Source organism: Mixophyes fleayi, chromosome 8, assembly GCF_038048845.1.
Source record: "Mixophyes fleayi isolate aMixFle1 chromosome 8, aMixFle1.hap1, whole genome shotgun sequence".
NCBI classification, from domain to species: Eukaryota; Metazoa; Chordata; class Amphibia; order Anura; family Limnodynastidae; genus Mixophyes; species Mixophyes fleayi.
In genome coordinates this window covers 3,221,485-3,240,269 of record NC_134409.1, presented here as the reverse complement: position 1 = coordinate 3,240,269, position 18,785 = coordinate 3,221,485, and the positions used below count along the sequence as shown (strand labels likewise).

Sequence of the window (18,785 nt, the reverse complement as noted above, 5' to 3'; positions counted from 1 at the left end):
CTTAGTGATCCATTATTGCTGGATATACAATGTATCACATGCTTACCAATATCACCTACTTTACTCATCAACTGCAGGGATAAGGTCAGCAGCAGGAAGTCAGACACTTTTATCACATCCTGTGGGCAAAGAAGCCAGTTCATGTGTGGGCAAGTCCTTCTGAGCATGCTCAGTTCCCACAGTCCTATATAGAGCACTTTGTAATATAAACTGTTAGATTACGGATTCACCCAGCATAGTATAAAGGAGAAGCATGATGACAAATAATGAACACAGAATGTTTATTCAAATGCAGAATTATAAAGGGGTATATTCTGTCTTTTTCCAAAAATGTTTACTTCCTATATATAGTGTACAAATGATACATTATTGCTTTTGAAATAAGCTGTCCGGGAGGGGGTCCATCGTAGGGGGTATGGCCACACGAATAGTGTTGTTAGGCCATGATGACAAGTTTAGCCCCACCCCCTCCCACTTCACCAACAGGGATAGCTGGATCCGGGAGGTTTGCCTGCTTTCTTGGGAGTCCGGGAGAACTCCCAAAAATTCTGGAACATTCCGGGAGAGTAGGAAACGATGTATTTCTGACATATCACCTGTCCTATATAGAGAGGCTTCTGAAATGATAGAAGCTATACTGACTTTATTAACATTCCACCCACCAAACACTTCTGCCTTCAAGGCAGTGCCGCTTTAAATTTAAGCTGTCATCTCGCCGATTTCCAGCGGCTTGTACAACCAGCACTATGATACATTCACCCCCTGGTGTGCAGTACAAGAAATGGTACCATGAATTCGTCCATACATACAGAAAATTAAGAGATCATGGAGGTCAGTTATGGAAACTGTTACACAAGAATAGGATGGTGTTGCCCTCAGGAACCAGTCAGCTTCTAGTAGTTGCACATGTAATTAGTAGCTATGGGGTGGAAACACTTTTGTTCTTGTGAACCAGTTTTCAAAAATGTCCCCATTGTAATTCTATAATCCTTGTGTGAGCAGTACTGTCATTTCCAGGTAATTGTACATACAGTGTATGTAATATTATTCTGTATTGTAGACATTTGTTGCAAACCTCTGAAATATTTTCAATGAAAATCAACTTTTTAAAAAATGTAACTTTAAAGTGTATCTGTGGAGCAGTTTTAAACAGGCTGTGGCTGGCAGGGAAAGCTGAAGGACCAATGGTAGCCTGGAATACATACTTCTACCTTATGAATAATTATGTTATTTCATGCTAAAGTGTCAGTACAAAAAATACTGACTAGATTACTAGGCTAGTAAAATTATTTCTGAAACACGAGCCACAAATCAAAATGACCGGACAGTCACAAGATGGAGGACGCGGTGTCGTATTCTGACATTCTCTCCCTATCTGTTGCCAGCCATAACATGGACGCTCTGGGACATTACCCGCCGCTGCCGCCAGAGGCCGCTGTCCGTGGAGACAGGGACAGAGAGGCGGGTCCCGGACGCTCTGGCCTCGGCGGCGGTCTCTGTGGTCAGGCTCCAGGAGACGCCATTTTGGTGCGCGCTTTGTTATGGTTTGTGCAGAGCAGGAAGCGGGTAACGGCAGGAAGGGACAGCGACGGTTCCCGTTGTGAGAGAGGCCCCCAAGCGTCAGATCTGTGATAGGTGAGTGCTCGGGCAGCCCGGGGGTGGGCCGCGTCGGCCGGTGCCTGTGGAGACTGGCCAGGGGGGCGTCAGTCACGTGGCATTGGCTTTAATAATGCCCCCCTGGTCCATGTAGCACACCCCCTCCCCAGTCTGTCCCCCTGTGGCCTCGCCGTGATATGTAACCCCTATTATATAAATATATATCCAGATTGATATCTGTATACACTGAGGTGTGACGTCACTTCTCCGGTATCCCGCACCTGGCAGCTTTCACGTGATTTCACTGTACTCACATGGGGGGCATTACAGAGACCCCCTGCCTAGCACACAGCACCCATCACCCCCCAAACACTGACCTGGTACGTGTGTGACCCAGGACCTGTGTGATGATCAGGGGGGCAGGTTAGTGCCCCCCCTCCCCCCAGCTGTGAAGACTGCAGACACAAAGGAGGTTAGACCCCCCCCCTCACACACAGCTTTAAATACGGCAGGTACAATGGGATGGGGACAAGTTATGAACCCCCACAGCTGTAGAGACTGCAGAAATATTATGTGGGGGTTGTAGGTCAGGAACCCCTCTCCCAGCTTGGAGACTGCAGACAGAACGGTAGGGGGGGCAAGTTAGAGACTCCACAGCACTACACACTGGAGGCATGATGGGGGCAGATTAGGGGACACACACATCTGTGGGGAATGAAGAAACTTTGTGGAGGTGCTGAAGCGTGCAGGCCCAATATGTGGGCCAGGTAAGTGATTCCCCACCCCCAGGTCTTTACTCCCTGATATCACTAGTGCCACATTGTATCACCCTCTGATCTTGTTACATTTTCAGACCTGGATTTGCAGGGTCTTTTTTTAGAGGTGACAGAACCCATATACTGTGTGTCCTCTGCCTGAGCTCTTGTGTTTAGTGTGTGTTGGGGAAGTCTTGTGGCCACACATCCTCTCCACGCCGTGCGCTCCCTAGTAGTATTTTCACTTCTGTCTAAACTTTTTCTTGCACCTAGTTTTTTCACTTTTACACTCCACAATGGAACACTGTTTTGCTAATGGATATAGATTTGTCCTTAACACTTTGAATAGCAGGCACATTCCTATACTGAAAGGTGTTGTTCACTTATATAAAACTTGGATCCATCCACTCTGAAACATTTCACCAATATACTTTGATTATCTCTCTGGTGGTTGTCAGCTGCTGTTAATATATATTGCTTCAGGATGCCATTAGATGTGTCCGTGGCTGCTGCTCTCAGACCCTGATGCCTAAACCCTTCATAGTAGCATAGTACTGCCTGATGTGATTAACTGTGCCTCTGCAAAGTTCAATGAGAACTTTGCCTCAGGACTATGCACTAGAGGAATTACACCCTCAACGGCATTTTGGAAGGTGTAGTCCAACAGACTTGAATGGAAATCGTTTCCGGCTGAGGGCAATGGTGCAGCGTATTGGAAAATATATGTAATTGGTTGCTGATATATTATGACAAATCATTTTGGAAGATTAATTTGATCTTTTTATTTGATTCTTGGTTATAAATGTGACAGCTCCTTTAAATTAACTTTATTCAATAGGTTTTATTTGTCTCCATGAGTTTTATGAAAATTGAAAGGGGTTTCTATAAAGCACTGGAAAATGCAGGAAGTACTCAGTTTTTTGAGGGAATTTTGTAGTTGTATGTGGGATTTTTAGAAGTGTGCTGTGCTTTGTTATGTTTACATGATATAATTGTAACTTGTTAGTGTGGTTTATCATCTATGTATCGCTAACATAGTACAATCTATATACCATTGACAAATGTAATTGTGAGACTGGTCTTTTGTGGCCTCATACGACCATTGGTCACTTTTACAAGAAAAGTCCATGTGTGTAGACTTCAGTTATTTTGGGTTAAATGTGCAAGATACAACCCCTATCCCACGTCTAACCATGAGTTGGATATACATTCTAGCAGAGTGAATCTAATGTGTTTCTTTGATTGGCATATGCCTTAATGTCTACTCATTGTCCCCCTGTCTTCTGACCAACATCAGCAGTTGCAGCTAGTGTAAAAAGTTACTTAGTTCAGACCCTTTGATGATGGATTTGTGATGTGATGATGAGGGTTGTGAGCAGAGTCCTCCGTATGTTAGATACACTCTGCTAGAGGTTAGTTATATCAGATATGACTCCTAGCTGACTGCTAACTGTACACTGTAACTCTCCATTCTAGGCTTCTGATGGCTGACTCATGTTTTTAGATAATAGGCAGGAAGCTTGGTATGCATGGAAAGAATAATTACAGCTAGTTCAAATACTGTCTTTCTAGCATGTTCAGGTTAGACCCTTTTAAATACTTGAAATTAGCATTTAATCATGTTGTCTTATGATCTGAAGCAAATGTCACCACAATGTTTTTGTTCAATGTTCTGCACTTTGCCACCATGGTGTAACAGAAAAATACGTCCCATATGGATTATCTCAGAGTCAAAGTGCTTGAAACTTTTCCATGTTTGTGTGATTCTTTCTGCCCTGTCTGCGAGATGTACTGAAGCTTTATAGAGAAATGATTCCCTAGTGGTAGTAATCTAGTGACAGTGACTGCCCCAGTCTAATGTGCTATTAGCATATTCCTGCACCCAGGTTTTATTTATACATGTTTAGCCTCACAGCGCTTTAGTTATTGATGGCAAAATGTATTTACCTGTGTGCTATGGCCAGATTGCATTGCTTGAAAGCGAAAATTTGGGCCACGCGATCTGTGTGTGATATAAACTTAATCTTATTTTATTGTTTGCTGACTTTTTGTTACTTTCAAGGAAACTCAACCCTTGAACTACAGCTTAATTCATAGCAGCATCTATGTGAATAAAATAATACATGGTCTTAATGTTGCTGTAATAATCATCAATATTGCTTTACTCTTTCAGCATCCTTTATTAGGTGGCACAAAACTGCAGTCGTCACAACAAATACAAAATACAGGTCATACATAGAAATAGCACAAGCATATGAGGCAGGCAGGAGACAAAGGTCAGCACGGCCCTGCTCCTGAGGGCTCACATTCTACAGGATTCCCCTTCCTACATGTTATTTAAAGTCTGGCTCCTAATCTTTGTCACTCTCCCGCATGGCAGAGGCTGATACTGTCCTTATCTAGGACCATTTGTTGAGCAGAAACAAAACTTGTTTTCTCCTTTCACTTTTATGACTGTATTATATAAGCAGTAACCCAGACTGTATTGCCCTTATGTTTTGTATAAAGTATATACATGTGTGTAGCAAGCGATAGATACTGTGTTCTAGAGCTGATGGGCGCACGGTGTAAGCAGGTAATTGTTTTGTACGGTCTCGGGTGGGTTTTGGGCCAGACTCACCTGCTATACAGCTTGCAGCCAGCTCCCCCTTCTCCTGCTTTAGTCAGGAGTAACTTCCTTCTTTTACATTGTACCAAAGTTTTATAGAAGAGAGAAACAAAAATAATGTTCCTGCATCGCTCATGTCATTTCCCCCTTATAAAAATACAATAAAAGAACACAGAAGCAGCTAATGTGATCCTTTGAAAGATATGCCAATGTTTTTGGTCTGGTTTGGTTTCAAAAACAGTTTGCTGCCATTCTGTACCCCTTCTTTTAGTTATGTGGCTTTTTTTTGTTTTTGGTTACTTTTTTTAGTTAAGGTTTTTCAAAATGTAACAGGTCTAAAGAAAAGAGACAGAGGTTGGGGTAAGGGGGATTCCAAAAGACAGATATATGAACATACAAATGTAGCAGCATGTTCTATTTCCCAATAAATAAAGAACTAAATAATCACAAATCATTGTATTTACAGTTACAAAACCGTCATCACAGGAAAAACACAATCACACATTGTTTTGTTTTTTTTGTAATATTTTTTTTATAGTGTTGGATCTTTAAAAAAACAAACTATAATATGCATTATCTGTCGTAAAAAGGCATTTTACAAGCTAAAAATCTGCATACTAATGAATTTTGCTTTTGAAAAGCCTTAGAAATGTAATTAACTTTTCAGTATTCAAAAGCGTCTGAACAGTTTTTAGCAATACATGTCACATATAGCTGTACTACCACCTACATAAAATCTTACTAAGGTGCCTCTTGCAGGTGCCCCATGGGCCGCTATAAGTAATGCAGAAAGGGTAAAATCTATTTTACTCGATATCACGTGTTCTGTATCCAGTCAGGGCAATAAGAGGAATGGGGGAGCCTTGCAAAAAAAAAAAAAATGGCTTCACAGGGACTGTAATCCTGCTGTTACCTTGCTCTGAACTTATGATCTGATGCAAACGCCACCGCGATGTTCCTGTTCAATGCTCTGCACTTCTCAACCACAGTGTGCACAGATAAATACCTCCCCTGTGGATTATCTCAGATTCAAAGTTCCTGACAATTGTTACAAACACGTTTGATATTTCTTCCCACCTTGTTTTAAATGTTGTGGTGCTTTACAGAGAAATGATCACCTTGTGGTTGTACTTATTTATGTAGTTTACTTAGATTAAGAACCGGGAATTTAGTGGTATTTGTCCACCCCTATCTTACATTCTCAATTGTAGACCTGGCCAACCTGTGGTTCTCCAGATGTTGTGAAACGACAGGTCCCAGCATGCATTGCTAGCTACTAGCAAAGCATGCTGGGGCTTGTAGTTTCACAAGACCTGAATAGCCACAGTTTGACCAGGCCTGTTCTATTGTATAACTAAACGGTGACCAGGGGGTAAATGTATTAAGTGACTATTTCTGCAAGTTGCTGGAAATCCTCGAGTTTGCAGTGAAAATTTAAATCAGCAATGGTTTTAAGGGGCATTGTTTTGCCTTTAAAGCCATCGGCGCTTTAAATTTTGACTGCAAACTCTCAGATTTCCAGCAACTTGCAGAAATAGTCACTTAATACATTTACCCCCCAGGAGGTGTCTCTTTCCCCTGATTTCCAGAGATATATTGACCAGATGAGCATCTAGTATTGTAACGATACAAAGGCGTGATGCTGTAGGGCGGTTATATAGGTCTTGGGACTCTGCGGTGTTATTCCTTAGAATACACACATTTTCCTAATGAACACAGAAGTGATGACCTCAGAATAGACAGGTTATACAGTCATTTAGACGTTTATATTATGAACAACACTTGTGTATAAGTTGTACGTAGCAGTAGTAATTGTGTCTCCCCTGAACACGCTCATCTTACTCTTATCTTGATGTTTGTGTCTGTGACGTCTGCGAGTGATGTATAGGGGACCTGTGGGGGCTGCAAATGTGTACTGACCCCCTACAGGCTGATTATGGGAGATCCTTCTACACAGGCTGAAATACAGCCCACCAAAAAGCATGATATGTAAACAGGACTAAGATTAAGGACCTAAAACACAGGCTAACATGAGTTTATAGACCCCAGTCAGTGACTTGTGGGTTAGACACTTGCTGAAATATGCCAGGATACATGGAGTAACTCAAGTTGTCTTCCTTGGTAAACAGAGCGATTACAGGAAGAGAGATTACATTTCTGGGTTTACTTTTTGGCTTAGATCACTTTTGAGGGGATTTGTTTCTTCCCATATTAAGACATTTCTTCATATTGTGTTGTGTAATTAGAAATTATAATTTTACATAGATTTCTATTAATATTGTAATAATCTAAGGTGTTGGGTGAAATTTCCCTAGAAAACCAAAAGCATCTGTGTTAGTCATGTTTCTGTGCTGTACACTTACTCGTCATACCTGGTCTTGTTGTTTTTTTCTGTGTTTTCCAAACTTGCCACTATCTTTATAACGTCAGACTGGTATGTACAGTAGTTTCCAGATGGTAGAAGAAAAATCACATTTTCATACTTCTACCAAATAAAAGTTGAATATTTACATAACATAACTTGCCATAGCGGAAGATACACTGAAAAGAATGCTACTATAGTTTACTTTTTTGCTATATGTATTAGCTCTTTATTTTCTGCAGTGTATTGGTTGTAATATCTATGATCATTGACCATTCAGCAGCTTTGAAACCAGGGTGCCCCTGTTTCTGTAGGATGAGGGAGAGCCAGGCTCTTCTAAGGCTTCTCTCGAGAACCCCGCCCCCTGCGACGGACGCTCTGGCCTCTCGATTCTGGCTCCGTCCCTTCATCTCACTGTGGACGAAGGATTGCTTCCCATTGCTTAGTGATTGGTGACTGTTTGCTTTCTCCCTGGAACTCTTCGCAGTCGGTTCTTATATCCAACGTTGATTCCTAGTACAGTGTAGGTCACACTAAAGACTGCCGCACTGGGAGGAGAATGAATGATCCATAGGTACCTGTGCTTTGCAGGTGACAGAAACACGGTCAGGACACTTGTAAAGCACATTAAAAAATGTGTTTGACAAGGGAGCTAACTAATGCTGTTATGTGTAACTTGGCTTCTGCTGTGTTCTACATTTGTCACATGTGCTTTAATGTGTCAGTCCTGTTCTTACCTGTCCAGGTGATGTTAGTTTGTATAATGAGCTTGTTACACCCTTGTTTCTGCTCTCTATCCTACTCCTTCTGTCATCATTGTTGTAAGAACTTAGTAGTCAGGAAAGTGTTTATGTATTGACCTCAACAGACCGTTAAACACCAGCAGATATTGTGGGATTTATCCAGCACGGAGATACAATTTTATTGTCCAGGTCATTAATTGTGTATTACCATGATGTTTTCCTAAGCCTCCTAATATGCTCGTCCTCTTTATGTGGCAGTCACCTATGCAGCAGGTGACAACTGTTGCTGTCAATATTAAGGGATGAGTAATGCTAGTATGTCTGCTTGCAGAACTAGCTGTAAGTAGAGTTGCCATTTTTTCTCTTCCCACACAATCCTTTTATTTGCTCTCTGAGCTCTTATTGGGGGGTGGGGAGGAGCGCCCCAGAGTTTGCTCAGTCTGGATAGAGGACAAATCTATATCTGGAATTTATGTCCCCAGTACAATTTAAGTAAATACAATTCTTGATTTTTACAGTCCCTTTTAATCATGTTGGCTCCCACCACCCCCGCTTACTGCAAGGTATAACTAACTAACAAATGTGCATGAGAAAGATATGTTCCATTAGGTCTGTTATGTATCAATCAGGTGGTATAAAGCGGAAGCACCATATCAAACAATATATCATTTTGTCTCTTCTTCTTTTGCAGATCCTGCAGCCCCCTCCAGTTTGTGACGTGAAAAGACGGGCAACGTAATTCACATCCAATGCCAAGTGACATGTCCTGAGTACACCGTGAATTACGGGCACTGCTGACGTAGACTTTGATACTTTTTGCAGGTTTTGCCCATGTTTATTAGGGATATGACAGAAGTTTTATGTCTATTTCCCGGTATCTGGGGTTGACGTCTCTCTCTCCTGTGATTATGGCAGTGGATTTTTTAGCTGTCTGCATGTGAGAGCCTTGGAGACGCCTCTCTGTATTTTTCACCATTTTTCTTACTGATTTCCAGTTACAATTTTCCTCCTTAGAAATTAATGAGGGCATCAAACCGGTGTATAGGATTGGTGCAAGTTTGGACTTCCAGTACAAATCCCTGACTGTGTTTTTGTGAGACTGAATGGATCTTTTTGTATAATCCCAATACTCTAATACATCGACCACACGGGATCACTCAAATCTGTTTAATGAGGTGAACGTGGGAATCTGGAATTTTTTTATTTTTTTTGTAAACTTATTTTTTTTCCCCCTTATTGATTAGTTGATAACATTTTACCCAATGTGAGCTCTTTAATTCAAGGGCTTTCATTTTTTTTTTTTAATTTTATTTAAATATTGTTTTTCTGTTTCTGGGTTGAGTAAGCGAGCAGAATGAGCACTTAAAAAGTGGCGAGTTTAAAGGAGGACGAGCTGGCATGTAGAGGGGGTGTTTACCCGGCCAGTCTTCTTGAGGGGCTGCCCTTGCCCCCTCTTGTCCAACAAAGAGTTAAACATATCTAAAGACCCGCCTGACTGTCCTACAAAACTGGAAGAGGCTGCCCTGCGTGCTCAGACTGAGGGGTAAGAAGATTCACCTGTGCTCCGTGTCTTTTGGAACTGGTAAATTGTTTAGTTTAGTGGTTACTGTTACTCAAGTCATAGGTGCTTACAACATGGGTGAACAATATCACATTGCGACTAGGAGCTAGACAATAGGGTCATACAAAGTAGTAATGACATCTTCACTGACCCACAAGTTGTCCAGTCTTTTAGTATCCTCATCAAATAGTGGTCCACAAAGAGATCACATTATTGTATAACTTTTTGTTGAGGAAATGACACGAACATGATCAGTTAGTGACACATACAGCACAAATACCACCTGAGATTGGGGGAAGGGGCCCTAAGGATGTTTCAGGTCATTCAGTGATTACAGGAAATGCTATAACAGCGTCTTTATCTAGTTATCTCTTCTGATAAAATGTCTTTAAAGATGAAGGTTTTCCAGCAGCAAAACACTGAAATCACTTCGATTAATAGAATCTAATCACAGCGGGACAAGATTTGATTGTATCTGGATCTCTGCACAGCAATGGAGTGATGAGGTGTAGGGGGTTGTTGTGTGGTCCTTCTGGATTTGGCCTGGGCTGCAGGTAGTATCTGGGTGAGATGGTGATTTGGGATCTGCGTAATGTTGTCACCCAGTTATAGGAATGTTACGGTCTGGAAAGACTGAATTATAATGGTTCATCCGCTGTAAATACAGGCAGTATCTGACATTGTGTGTCTGATCTCTCACTTCCTAGTAAACTGACTTGTTTTCAAAATGTCTGCCTCCACTGAGTGCAGATTAGTGCACTTAAAGGATTTTGTGTGTGTCTTTCAGCAGACTCTGCCTTGGCCATGAGGATTAATGCCTCGATTCACTGCTAGAAGATCTACAACCTAAATGGCGCAGCATGACTTTGTTCCTGCCTGGCTTAGCTTCTCCACACCTCAGTCCACCAAGGTAACCAACTCCCCCCTCTCACTCTGTTATATTCTACGGCCCTCACTCACTGTCTCTTTCCAAGCTGCAACAACAAAACTGAATGTAGACCTACTGCTCTATACAAGATACGTGTACACACATTAATAAATTACTCTGTTTTTATAATAAACAACTATTTATAAATATGTAGACGTTGGCCGTAGGTTTGAGCTTGTTTCTCTGCCATAGTCCTCTGCAGGCGTTGTTGAGAAACATGGAGAGCACCTTCCCAGGGGCGAGGGCCGTCTGGGGGTGAGTCGTAGAAGACACAACTCTTCTGATGGATTCTTCAACAACGGACCGCTCCGCACCACAGGAGGTGAGTCAGGCCGAGGTTCTGTCCTCGTACTTTAGTTTGTGTTTCTCTGGTTGGTAGGAGTTTGAGTTAGCGATCACTTGCGTAACGCGCAGTCTCTATTGTGTGCACTGAATAAATGTTCAAAAGAATGCAGCCAATCCAGTGACTAGAAACCAGCGGTGTTACTAAGCCAAAATTGTCTGTTTCTAGCGAGTTGATTGGTATTCTTAATATTGGTTTTGCCCTCCACTATGTCTGCGCACTTTAGAGATACACCCCCCCCTTCCCCCCCCCCCCATAAGTTGCGTAGGCAATGGAAACGAAATACATAATTATTTTTTTTTACCTGTTTCCATGCGTTGCAATGTTACAATTTGCTGAAAACATAAGTTAACATGAGATGCAGGCGTTTTAAAATTCTAACCTCTGCATTCAAATTTTAGAATTCACTGGAATGCATTTTATTCTCTCTATTGCGCTTTTTAGACTTTAATTAAGGAAAAAACGCATTAATACACACCGGTGCAGATGAGCCTCCTAGACCTGATATTGGGAGCTGTGGTTGTTGTTGTATTTTGATATCTTGTTGCCAACAGACTCGTGGCACCAACCATCCCTTCTCCGCCATGATTCTGTGGACTCTGGAGTCTCGAAAGGCACCAGCCAATCATCACAACCGGGCTGGCACGGGACTTCTCGGGGGCAGCAGGACGGTGTGGTGCAGAGAGGAGGAAACGGCGGCAGTGGGACAGGTAGCGTTGGCCATCGTCACCGGAACGGCAGCGCCCTCTCCCGTAAGAATGCTTCCCTGCAAGACAAGCAGCCGGCCGAGGCCAGAGAGGAAAAGAACGCGGATAGGAAAAAGCTGCAGTTCGAAGAGGAGGACTTTGTACGTAGCGTCAACAAAACTGATATTTATTGAAAATGTGTTTTGATCTATTGTCATATTTGGGGCATTTCCAGAGGGCACACTGACATGTTGGGCGTCAGTTTCAATTATACGCATCTCTATAAGTAAGGATGTGACTCTTATCCTGATATCTGCATGTATACAGTCCTCCAGAGATGTATTACACGCATCAATAGAGTAAGTGTCAGCAGTTTATTAATAAAGAATAAGTTTGTACATAAAAGTGTTAGTGGGTCTGGACATATCAATCAGAGAAACAGGTTCCCCCTAATCTTTCTACAGGTATTATGAGACCCTGTACTAGTAATAATACTACAGAAAGTGATGTTAATTACCATGAACAAAGTATTACAGAATAGCCTTGTAGATTGCAAAATATAATACTAAACATAGTAAATTTATGTAAAAATACATAACATTGCATAAACCCAGTTCTATTTTGTTATGTAACCATGAAATCTAATCATTCGTAATGCTTAACCGGTGTTACTTTAAAATTAACAGTCCACCAATACATTAAAATAAAGAGTGTTTAAAACCCAAAGCTGTTAGTAAAATAGATCTAGTATGTTTCACGTTTGTGTAAAAAGTCCAGTCTGTCGCCCCACGATCTGTAGGGATCAGTTCCACAGGTGTAGAAGAGTGGGATCAGGGCAAAGCTTCTCAGTATATAGCATGAGATCCATGAGTCATTAATGTTCTTATATTACCTAATTACAAACCGCATGTGATCTGATAGTGATTTCTTCTGTTTTCAGCGCTCTCCATTCAAACACTTAATATTTCCTTTCAGACTGAATAGTAGATTCATTGTTTTATTGTCACTAATTCCTGAATAATATCTAATTGCTGTTAGTTATGTAGCTCAGTGATCTGTAGTTGGACACACATCCATTAACCTCTAATTGTCTGTTTTTCTTTTCTTATTGTTGGATCCAGCTGTTTAGAGAACCCAAATAGATTGTTTTGCATGATATTATTTGTCTTATTAATATTCAGCCTGCAGCCAAGTACTTATAGCATGTGTTTGCCGTATATATAACGTAGTCAGCATGTGCCGCCTCTTCAGCGAAGACTTGCGCAGCCTCATGTGTCTGTATACCTGAGGGCGCCACGGCGCTGCGGACACCTTGTGGCGCCTAACAAATAAATGATAATGTATAGTTAGAAAACGTGTGACTGACAAACAGCATCTTAAGTGAGACATTTCACTCTGATAATTCTCTCTAATTTTCTGTAATCACATCTTCGATCACATATTCTATAACTGTCTATTGCAGCCATCTTTAAATCCTGAGACTGGGAAGCAGGTTGTTCTGAGCAAGCAGACTGGGACCCCTGCAGGAGTTTGGGGTACGTAAGACAATGTAACTGTCACACAGAGACTGCCATCTGTAATATATAGGTTCATGGTATTACCTGTACCTGTACTTCTGGAATAAAGGCCATGTCATATAACATTGATATTTACCCTGATCAGAGATTATAACTATATTGTTAAAGGGCTTAAGTTAGCGCAATGTACATTTAGACGATTCAGTTTTCCATGTGAGTCCTGTAGTCTGCAGCCCTGGTGATAGATGGATACTACATCAAGAATATAATATAATGTAAGTGTTTGTGGCTCTCCTAGAAAACCCGCCCAGTGCCAAGCAGCCGCTGAAGATGCTGGTCATCAAGAAGATCTCCAAGGAGGATCCATCCGCTTTCTCCGCTGCGTTTGCATCACCCGTACCTCACCTTTCTAACGGCAACAACAAGAGCAGCCCCTCTGGGCCCATCGTGTACAAAAACCTGGTCCCTAAACCAGCAGCCTCGTCCACCAAGGTAAGTAGAAACCGGAGTCCCTTTCACCCTGCAGCAACATGGGTTCTTTGTATCTGTGATGAATATAGATTGGAATTATCATTTAGAACGTTTGTAGGTGTGTAATTGTTGGCTCAGATGGTCATAAGGGAACAAGCAGAATCCCATTATTGCCTTGTATATCTGTACAAGGGATGCTCTGGGAGTAGGTGGTTGGTCAGCGACCGAGTCATATAAATGATCGGTCTGTACATGATTAAACAATTGCTGTTAGGGACAGTTTAATACCAGAGTTGAATCCTGGTACAGCATCAAATGGACGAAGTATCAGTGAAGTGACTGCTGCTCCCCCGTCACACTGGAGCAATTCAGCACATGATGCGGCATTAATTCCAGTCTAAAAATTGTTCTAAATCACCAGCCTGACACCATCAAAATAAAATGCAGTATAAATTCTAAAAGTGAATGAATATAATTAGCAAGAAAGTAGAATTGTTTTTAAGACATAAATTGCAAAGTTTCGCTTCTTTAATCCCCACATTAATAGGTTACTGCGGTAATATAAATGTTTGGAAGTCTTTGCTGTAAATGAATGTAGTGTCAGTGGGAGCCTCCATGGGGCAAGCAGTGAGATCTGTATATTTATTCCAGCCTGGTCCCTGGAAGTCAAATGGTCGGGAGTCCAAATCCGGCTCATTATTTTACAACAGAGATTCTGCGTTCACCAGCCCGGTGTTGGCGCCAGCACCTGTATTGTCACCCAAAGAGGTAAGGTGCAAGCAGTCACATGACTGGCATGATTGTGTGGCCATTATCTGAAATCTCAGTATCTGTGCCTAGTACAATCCCCTGCTCCTCAGACTGGAATCCCAGTATCTGCACCTATGTTTGTTGTCATTGTGACTTGGCCTTTGAATTGTTTAAGGATACTTACCCCTTAGTGAAGAGAAGCTATTTTGTAACTTCTTGTGGCTTTAGCAGGGCACGGCCAGTGTTACCCCGCCATTGGAGCTCAGCATCTCGCGGCTCACCCGTATGACCCGACGCGTCCCTGACAAGAAGAGCGAGTTTCTGAAGGCGCTGAAAGACGAGCAAGACACGGACCAGGCCGAGGAAAGAGATGGCGATAAACTGGAAGATGTAAGAGAAGCGGCAGAGTATAGGTTCCATTATTGTGCTGTTTCTTTGAGTTGTGATAAATGTTTAGGTACCCGGTCATCCGCTCACATTGCACAGACAGATCAGGAGGTTTTTTTTTGGGAGGGGGGGTCACTTTGGTTTTACCTTTTGGTTCTGGAGTTTCCCACCAAGAAGCCGAAATGTTCCTCCTTGGATGTGAAATGGAAAATGAATATATTCTACAGCTTTATAGGTATTGTTCTCATCTAATCTTGCCTGTTCTATCTGGTTTATGCTCCGACTTTATTATACTGCAAATAATGTACAGTTATAAATATGCCCACTTGAGGGCACCAACTGAACACTGGTGCAAGCAGAGTGTAGATGAATGTTACTTGTTATGGACGGTAACGATGCTGAACCTTTGTGTAGGTGCAGAATCAGAGCCCTGCGGATCTGAATGATGCTGATGGGGAGCACATTGAGGGAGGCCGACCTCACAACGGCATCTCTGGCTCTCAGGAAGAGAGTAGGGATCGCCTGTCGTACTCACTGGAAGCAGAGCACAGGTAAGAGCGGAGCAATGGCCCCTGTTAGGGATAAATGATTGTGTTTTACAACCACATGGATCTCCCCTGCGCTGATAATTGTCCCTCAATTTTGTAACAAAAGAAATAGATTAAAAAAAATATATATATAGTCCTCCTCCCACCTAAGTCCATTTTCAGCCCCCATTCTCTGACACCGGCATGTACATCACACATAGAATACATGGTCCCAAAACTCAAATAAAAAGTCCTATAACTGCTTCAATCTTTGTACAAAGTACACAACTTCAGGGGGTCACTAACTTTTGGGAAAAATTATAGGGTGGGGTCTTATTTTTCCATATCTTTTTTTTTTTTTCAAGGAAGTGAGATTGTTTCATGGATCTGTCTCCCAGCAGTTGTGGTGAAGACTCGTACAATAAAGAATTTGGGGGGGGGGGGGTGCATATACTGCTATTAAGACTTTGATTTATAGATATAGATTTACATATAGATTTGCGACCAAAAATCCCTCTCCCTCCCAAATGACTATAAAATTTTCTTGGATTGACTGAACAATAAGTTTTATTCACAGTGAAAGACACCTCTCCGAAACCTGACCCCCCCCCCTCCCCTACTGAGGCCTATATTCACCCTGGGGCTGGGCCTTTTTAGGCACATTTCAACATCAGTGTTGGTTATTTGTCTGCAATAACCTCACAAATCGCAGGTTGACATTGCAAGAAAGTAAACTGTAAACATGGGGGTTGGGGTATGGTCTTGTTATGCGCCACAAAGTAACACATCGCAGTTACAGGTTTGGTATCATCTACTTTTCCAAAACTGCAAATCCGGATTGTACACACCGGTAAATAAATCAACACTTTTAAATACTCCCACTTGCCCTTAGCTTAGTGACGGGGCTAAAAACTGGTCTGGTCATGAAGATGTGGACCACCCCCTCTTCACTAACTGGCTGTGCCGGACTTTCAATAGAAACACACATTCTGATAAATGTTAATGAAAACTGTAGTAATGTATTATTACATTACAATCAGAATCTGAAGTGTGTATAGGCCTAGAGATTAGGGCCTTATTAATACAGAATGAGCTTGTGAAGGGTTCAATATCTCTGATGCGTATATATGTGCAATGGCTGATTATTATGTATTTTCTTCCTAGATTATTGAAGGAAATGGGGTGGCAGGAGTCTCCTGAAAACGATGAAGATTGTCTCCCTCTAACTGAAGAGGAACTGCGGGAGTTCCAGATTAAATCTCAGCGGGTGAGTGTCCATAACCCTGATTGTAGCCTGTTACCCGTTGGGTTTCTGTAGTCACATTGCAGGTTAACACCGTTACTGCTGATTAAGTAACGTAATACTGCATGGTTCTGTACAGAAAAAACAATACATTAATAAGGTGCATCATAGAACCTGTGCCGCAAACTATCCGTTTGGTTTAAGAGCAAAGACATGATTTAAAAATGTAAATGGTACCCGTTCAGTGTTAGATCGATGATTGGGGGGTAACTGTTCTAGTTCTGCTGTCACATAAGTTACTGGTACAGAGTATCTCCAGCAAGCTACTGACCCTTATTGTAGAGGTTACATATAGCGACCAATGTGATATAACTATCGTATGGTCCCAGACCCTGATAATGCCGGGGGAACATGCAGAGAAGTGTGGATGTTAATAAATACGCTCTTAGTCTCCCCTACCAGCTCAACACTGTTTCTATCAGCCTCCGACTAGAAGAGGAACTATAGATGATTCTGGTGAATGACCAATGTGGGGGGAGAGTGACACCTCCAGTTAGCTGGGGTCAGGGTACATTTTCTGAGTTCATAGATCTATGAACTATCTACTATGAATGGATGTAACTGTGTAATTACTAGATTTGTCACATGCAGTTATTTATATAGTTAAGTGGTGGTCAAAAAATTGATAGTTTTCTTCAATTGAGAATAACTTGAGGCTGTACTGATTCTGATTTATAACTTATTTGGTGGGCTGACGCTGCAATGGGTGCTGAATATTTCTGTTTTTAAGTATGTAAAAAGTTCTGTTTTATCCCTAACACTGAGAGAGTATTGTACGAGCCACAAGCTAAGTAATGATGCCAACGTCATCTTGATGTGTTGAAGTTATTGAATTAAAAACCTGTTATTTTGGCGCAGAACGACTCAGCCGCCTTTAAATATCAGTAATATACAGATATTGGGACCCACTTGTACTGTTACAAGCTTGTCTTTTAAAATGTACATTTTATTTAAAACTCATGACTATAAAGCATCCCGATTATCTAACTTGTTACCATTGGATGGTGTTTCCTTTCTCTTCTAGCTAAGACGAAACGGTATGGGACAAAACGGCTTCCTGAGACAGCCTCGAAGATGCGCGCTGCTCTTTGCTTGGCGTTGCCCGCTGACCCCTGACCCTAGCGAATGCTCGGACACTGACACAAGCAGCTCGGACACTTCAGATGACGAATCTTGATCCCGGAGAGACGCAGCGACAACGCCCCGGTCCCGGATCTTCTCTGCACTACGCCGCGTGCGTGTACAGGATATAGTCTATGGGGGAGACTGAGACACGTTGTTGTGTTTTTCAGTCTCGAGCCCCCCGCTACCAGAGCACCCCCAGCCTTGCTTTCAGAGTAGCTGTTGAGTATTTTGTGAAAAAAACAGGAAGTGAAGTCACAGCTTTTTTGGGGGGGTGAGCTCACTTTTGTCCTTTCTACGCTTCCTAGAAACACGACTTGTTTTGTATAAGCTCTGGAGACTAGAGGGATGCGATAAGTTTTCCGTGTTTTTGTTTTGTTCCTTCTTGTTTTTAATGGAGTCTGGCATACCAATCATTGCAGTTGACAAAGCTTCTAACAGTATTTCCAATTAAATCAAAGTTAACCCACTAAAATCAATCACTGTTTGGTAAACCTTCACCTATCAATTGTGACCGTCCTGCTGGCGACGGTGTCTCAATGTTATGCAGCGCTAGTTATGGCGGGTACTTTGTCTTCGAGCGATCTAGCTTGTATTTTGTTCTAAGGGGGAATAATTTGCATCTGTAAAATATTCAGAAGAATTTTCTTTCCTATCTTTTTTTGTTTTTTTTTTGTTTTTCCTTCAAGCCTTGACATTCAGGGTGGATTGTAAAATAAAACAAGATTTGGGTAAAAAAAAAATAACCATTCTTGGGGAAGATTTCAGAAGATTATTTTGAAAACATTATTTACAGATGAGTGAAAACTGGTTACCTGTGTGTGAGGGCGACGTCGGCACAGCAGCTAATAACTTGGAATAAATATTTTGCATCAGTTTGCCAAATCATTTTGTCTTCCTGTGTCCTGGAGCTGTCAATCCTTCTGACAGGTGGAATAAACCTGTGTATAAGCCTAGGGTGTCTTTAGTTAGAGCTGCTGCTCTTTAGCTATAATGGTATAAAATGCATACAGTATAGCAAAACAATTGCAACTAAGCAACTGGTCTTTTTTTGTAAAGAAATAAATGGCTTGAAAGCCATAAAATTATGTGATTTACATGTTATTCATAGAATACATATCATCTA

General features: G+C 41.7%; 2 protein-coding genes across 5 annotated transcripts in view; one reads left to right on the top strand and one right to left on the bottom strand.

Annotated features, from left to right (window-relative positions):
- TMEM69 (transmembrane protein 69) overlaps positions 1 to 18,785 on the bottom strand; it is a 58,994-nt gene that overhangs the window by 3,053 nt on the left and 37,156 nt on the right. Inside the window, exon 2 of one of the 2 annotated variants that reach the window (XM_075181654.1) lies at positions 47 to 119. The gene's annotated coding sequence lies outside the window, so the exon portion shown is untranslated. Of the gene's footprint in view, positions 1 to 46; positions 351 to 18,785 lie in introns of those variants that run through there. The other variant, XM_075181655.1, reaches the window with a different exon arrangement.
- Positions 1,510 to 18,544, top strand: GPBP1L1 (GC-rich promoter binding protein 1 like 1). 3 transcript variants are annotated; one of them, XM_075181649.1, is made up of 12 exons: positions 1,510 to 1,635; positions 8,756 to 9,607; positions 10,416 to 10,535; positions 10,746 to 10,875; positions 11,451 to 11,743; positions 13,045 to 13,117; positions 13,398 to 13,591; positions 14,222 to 14,338; positions 14,549 to 14,710; positions 15,122 to 15,258; positions 16,399 to 16,501; positions 17,562 to 18,544. In XM_075181649.1, the coding sequence occupies exons 3-12, from the start codon at positions 10,476 to 10,478 to the stop codon at positions 17,712 to 17,714; spliced, it is 1,422 nt and encodes a 473-aa protein (XP_075037750.1). In that variant the 5' UTR covers positions 1,510 to 1,635; positions 8,756 to 9,607; positions 10,416 to 10,475; the 3' UTR covers positions 17,715 to 18,544. The 3 variants fall into 3 exon arrangements, with proteins under 3 accessions (XP_075037750.1, XP_075037751.1, XP_075037749.1); XM_075181650.1 differs by having other exon boundaries at positions 1,511 to 1,635; positions 10,413 to 10,535; positions 14,552 to 14,710; XM_075181648.1 differs by having other exon boundaries at positions 1,511 to 1,635; positions 10,413 to 10,535.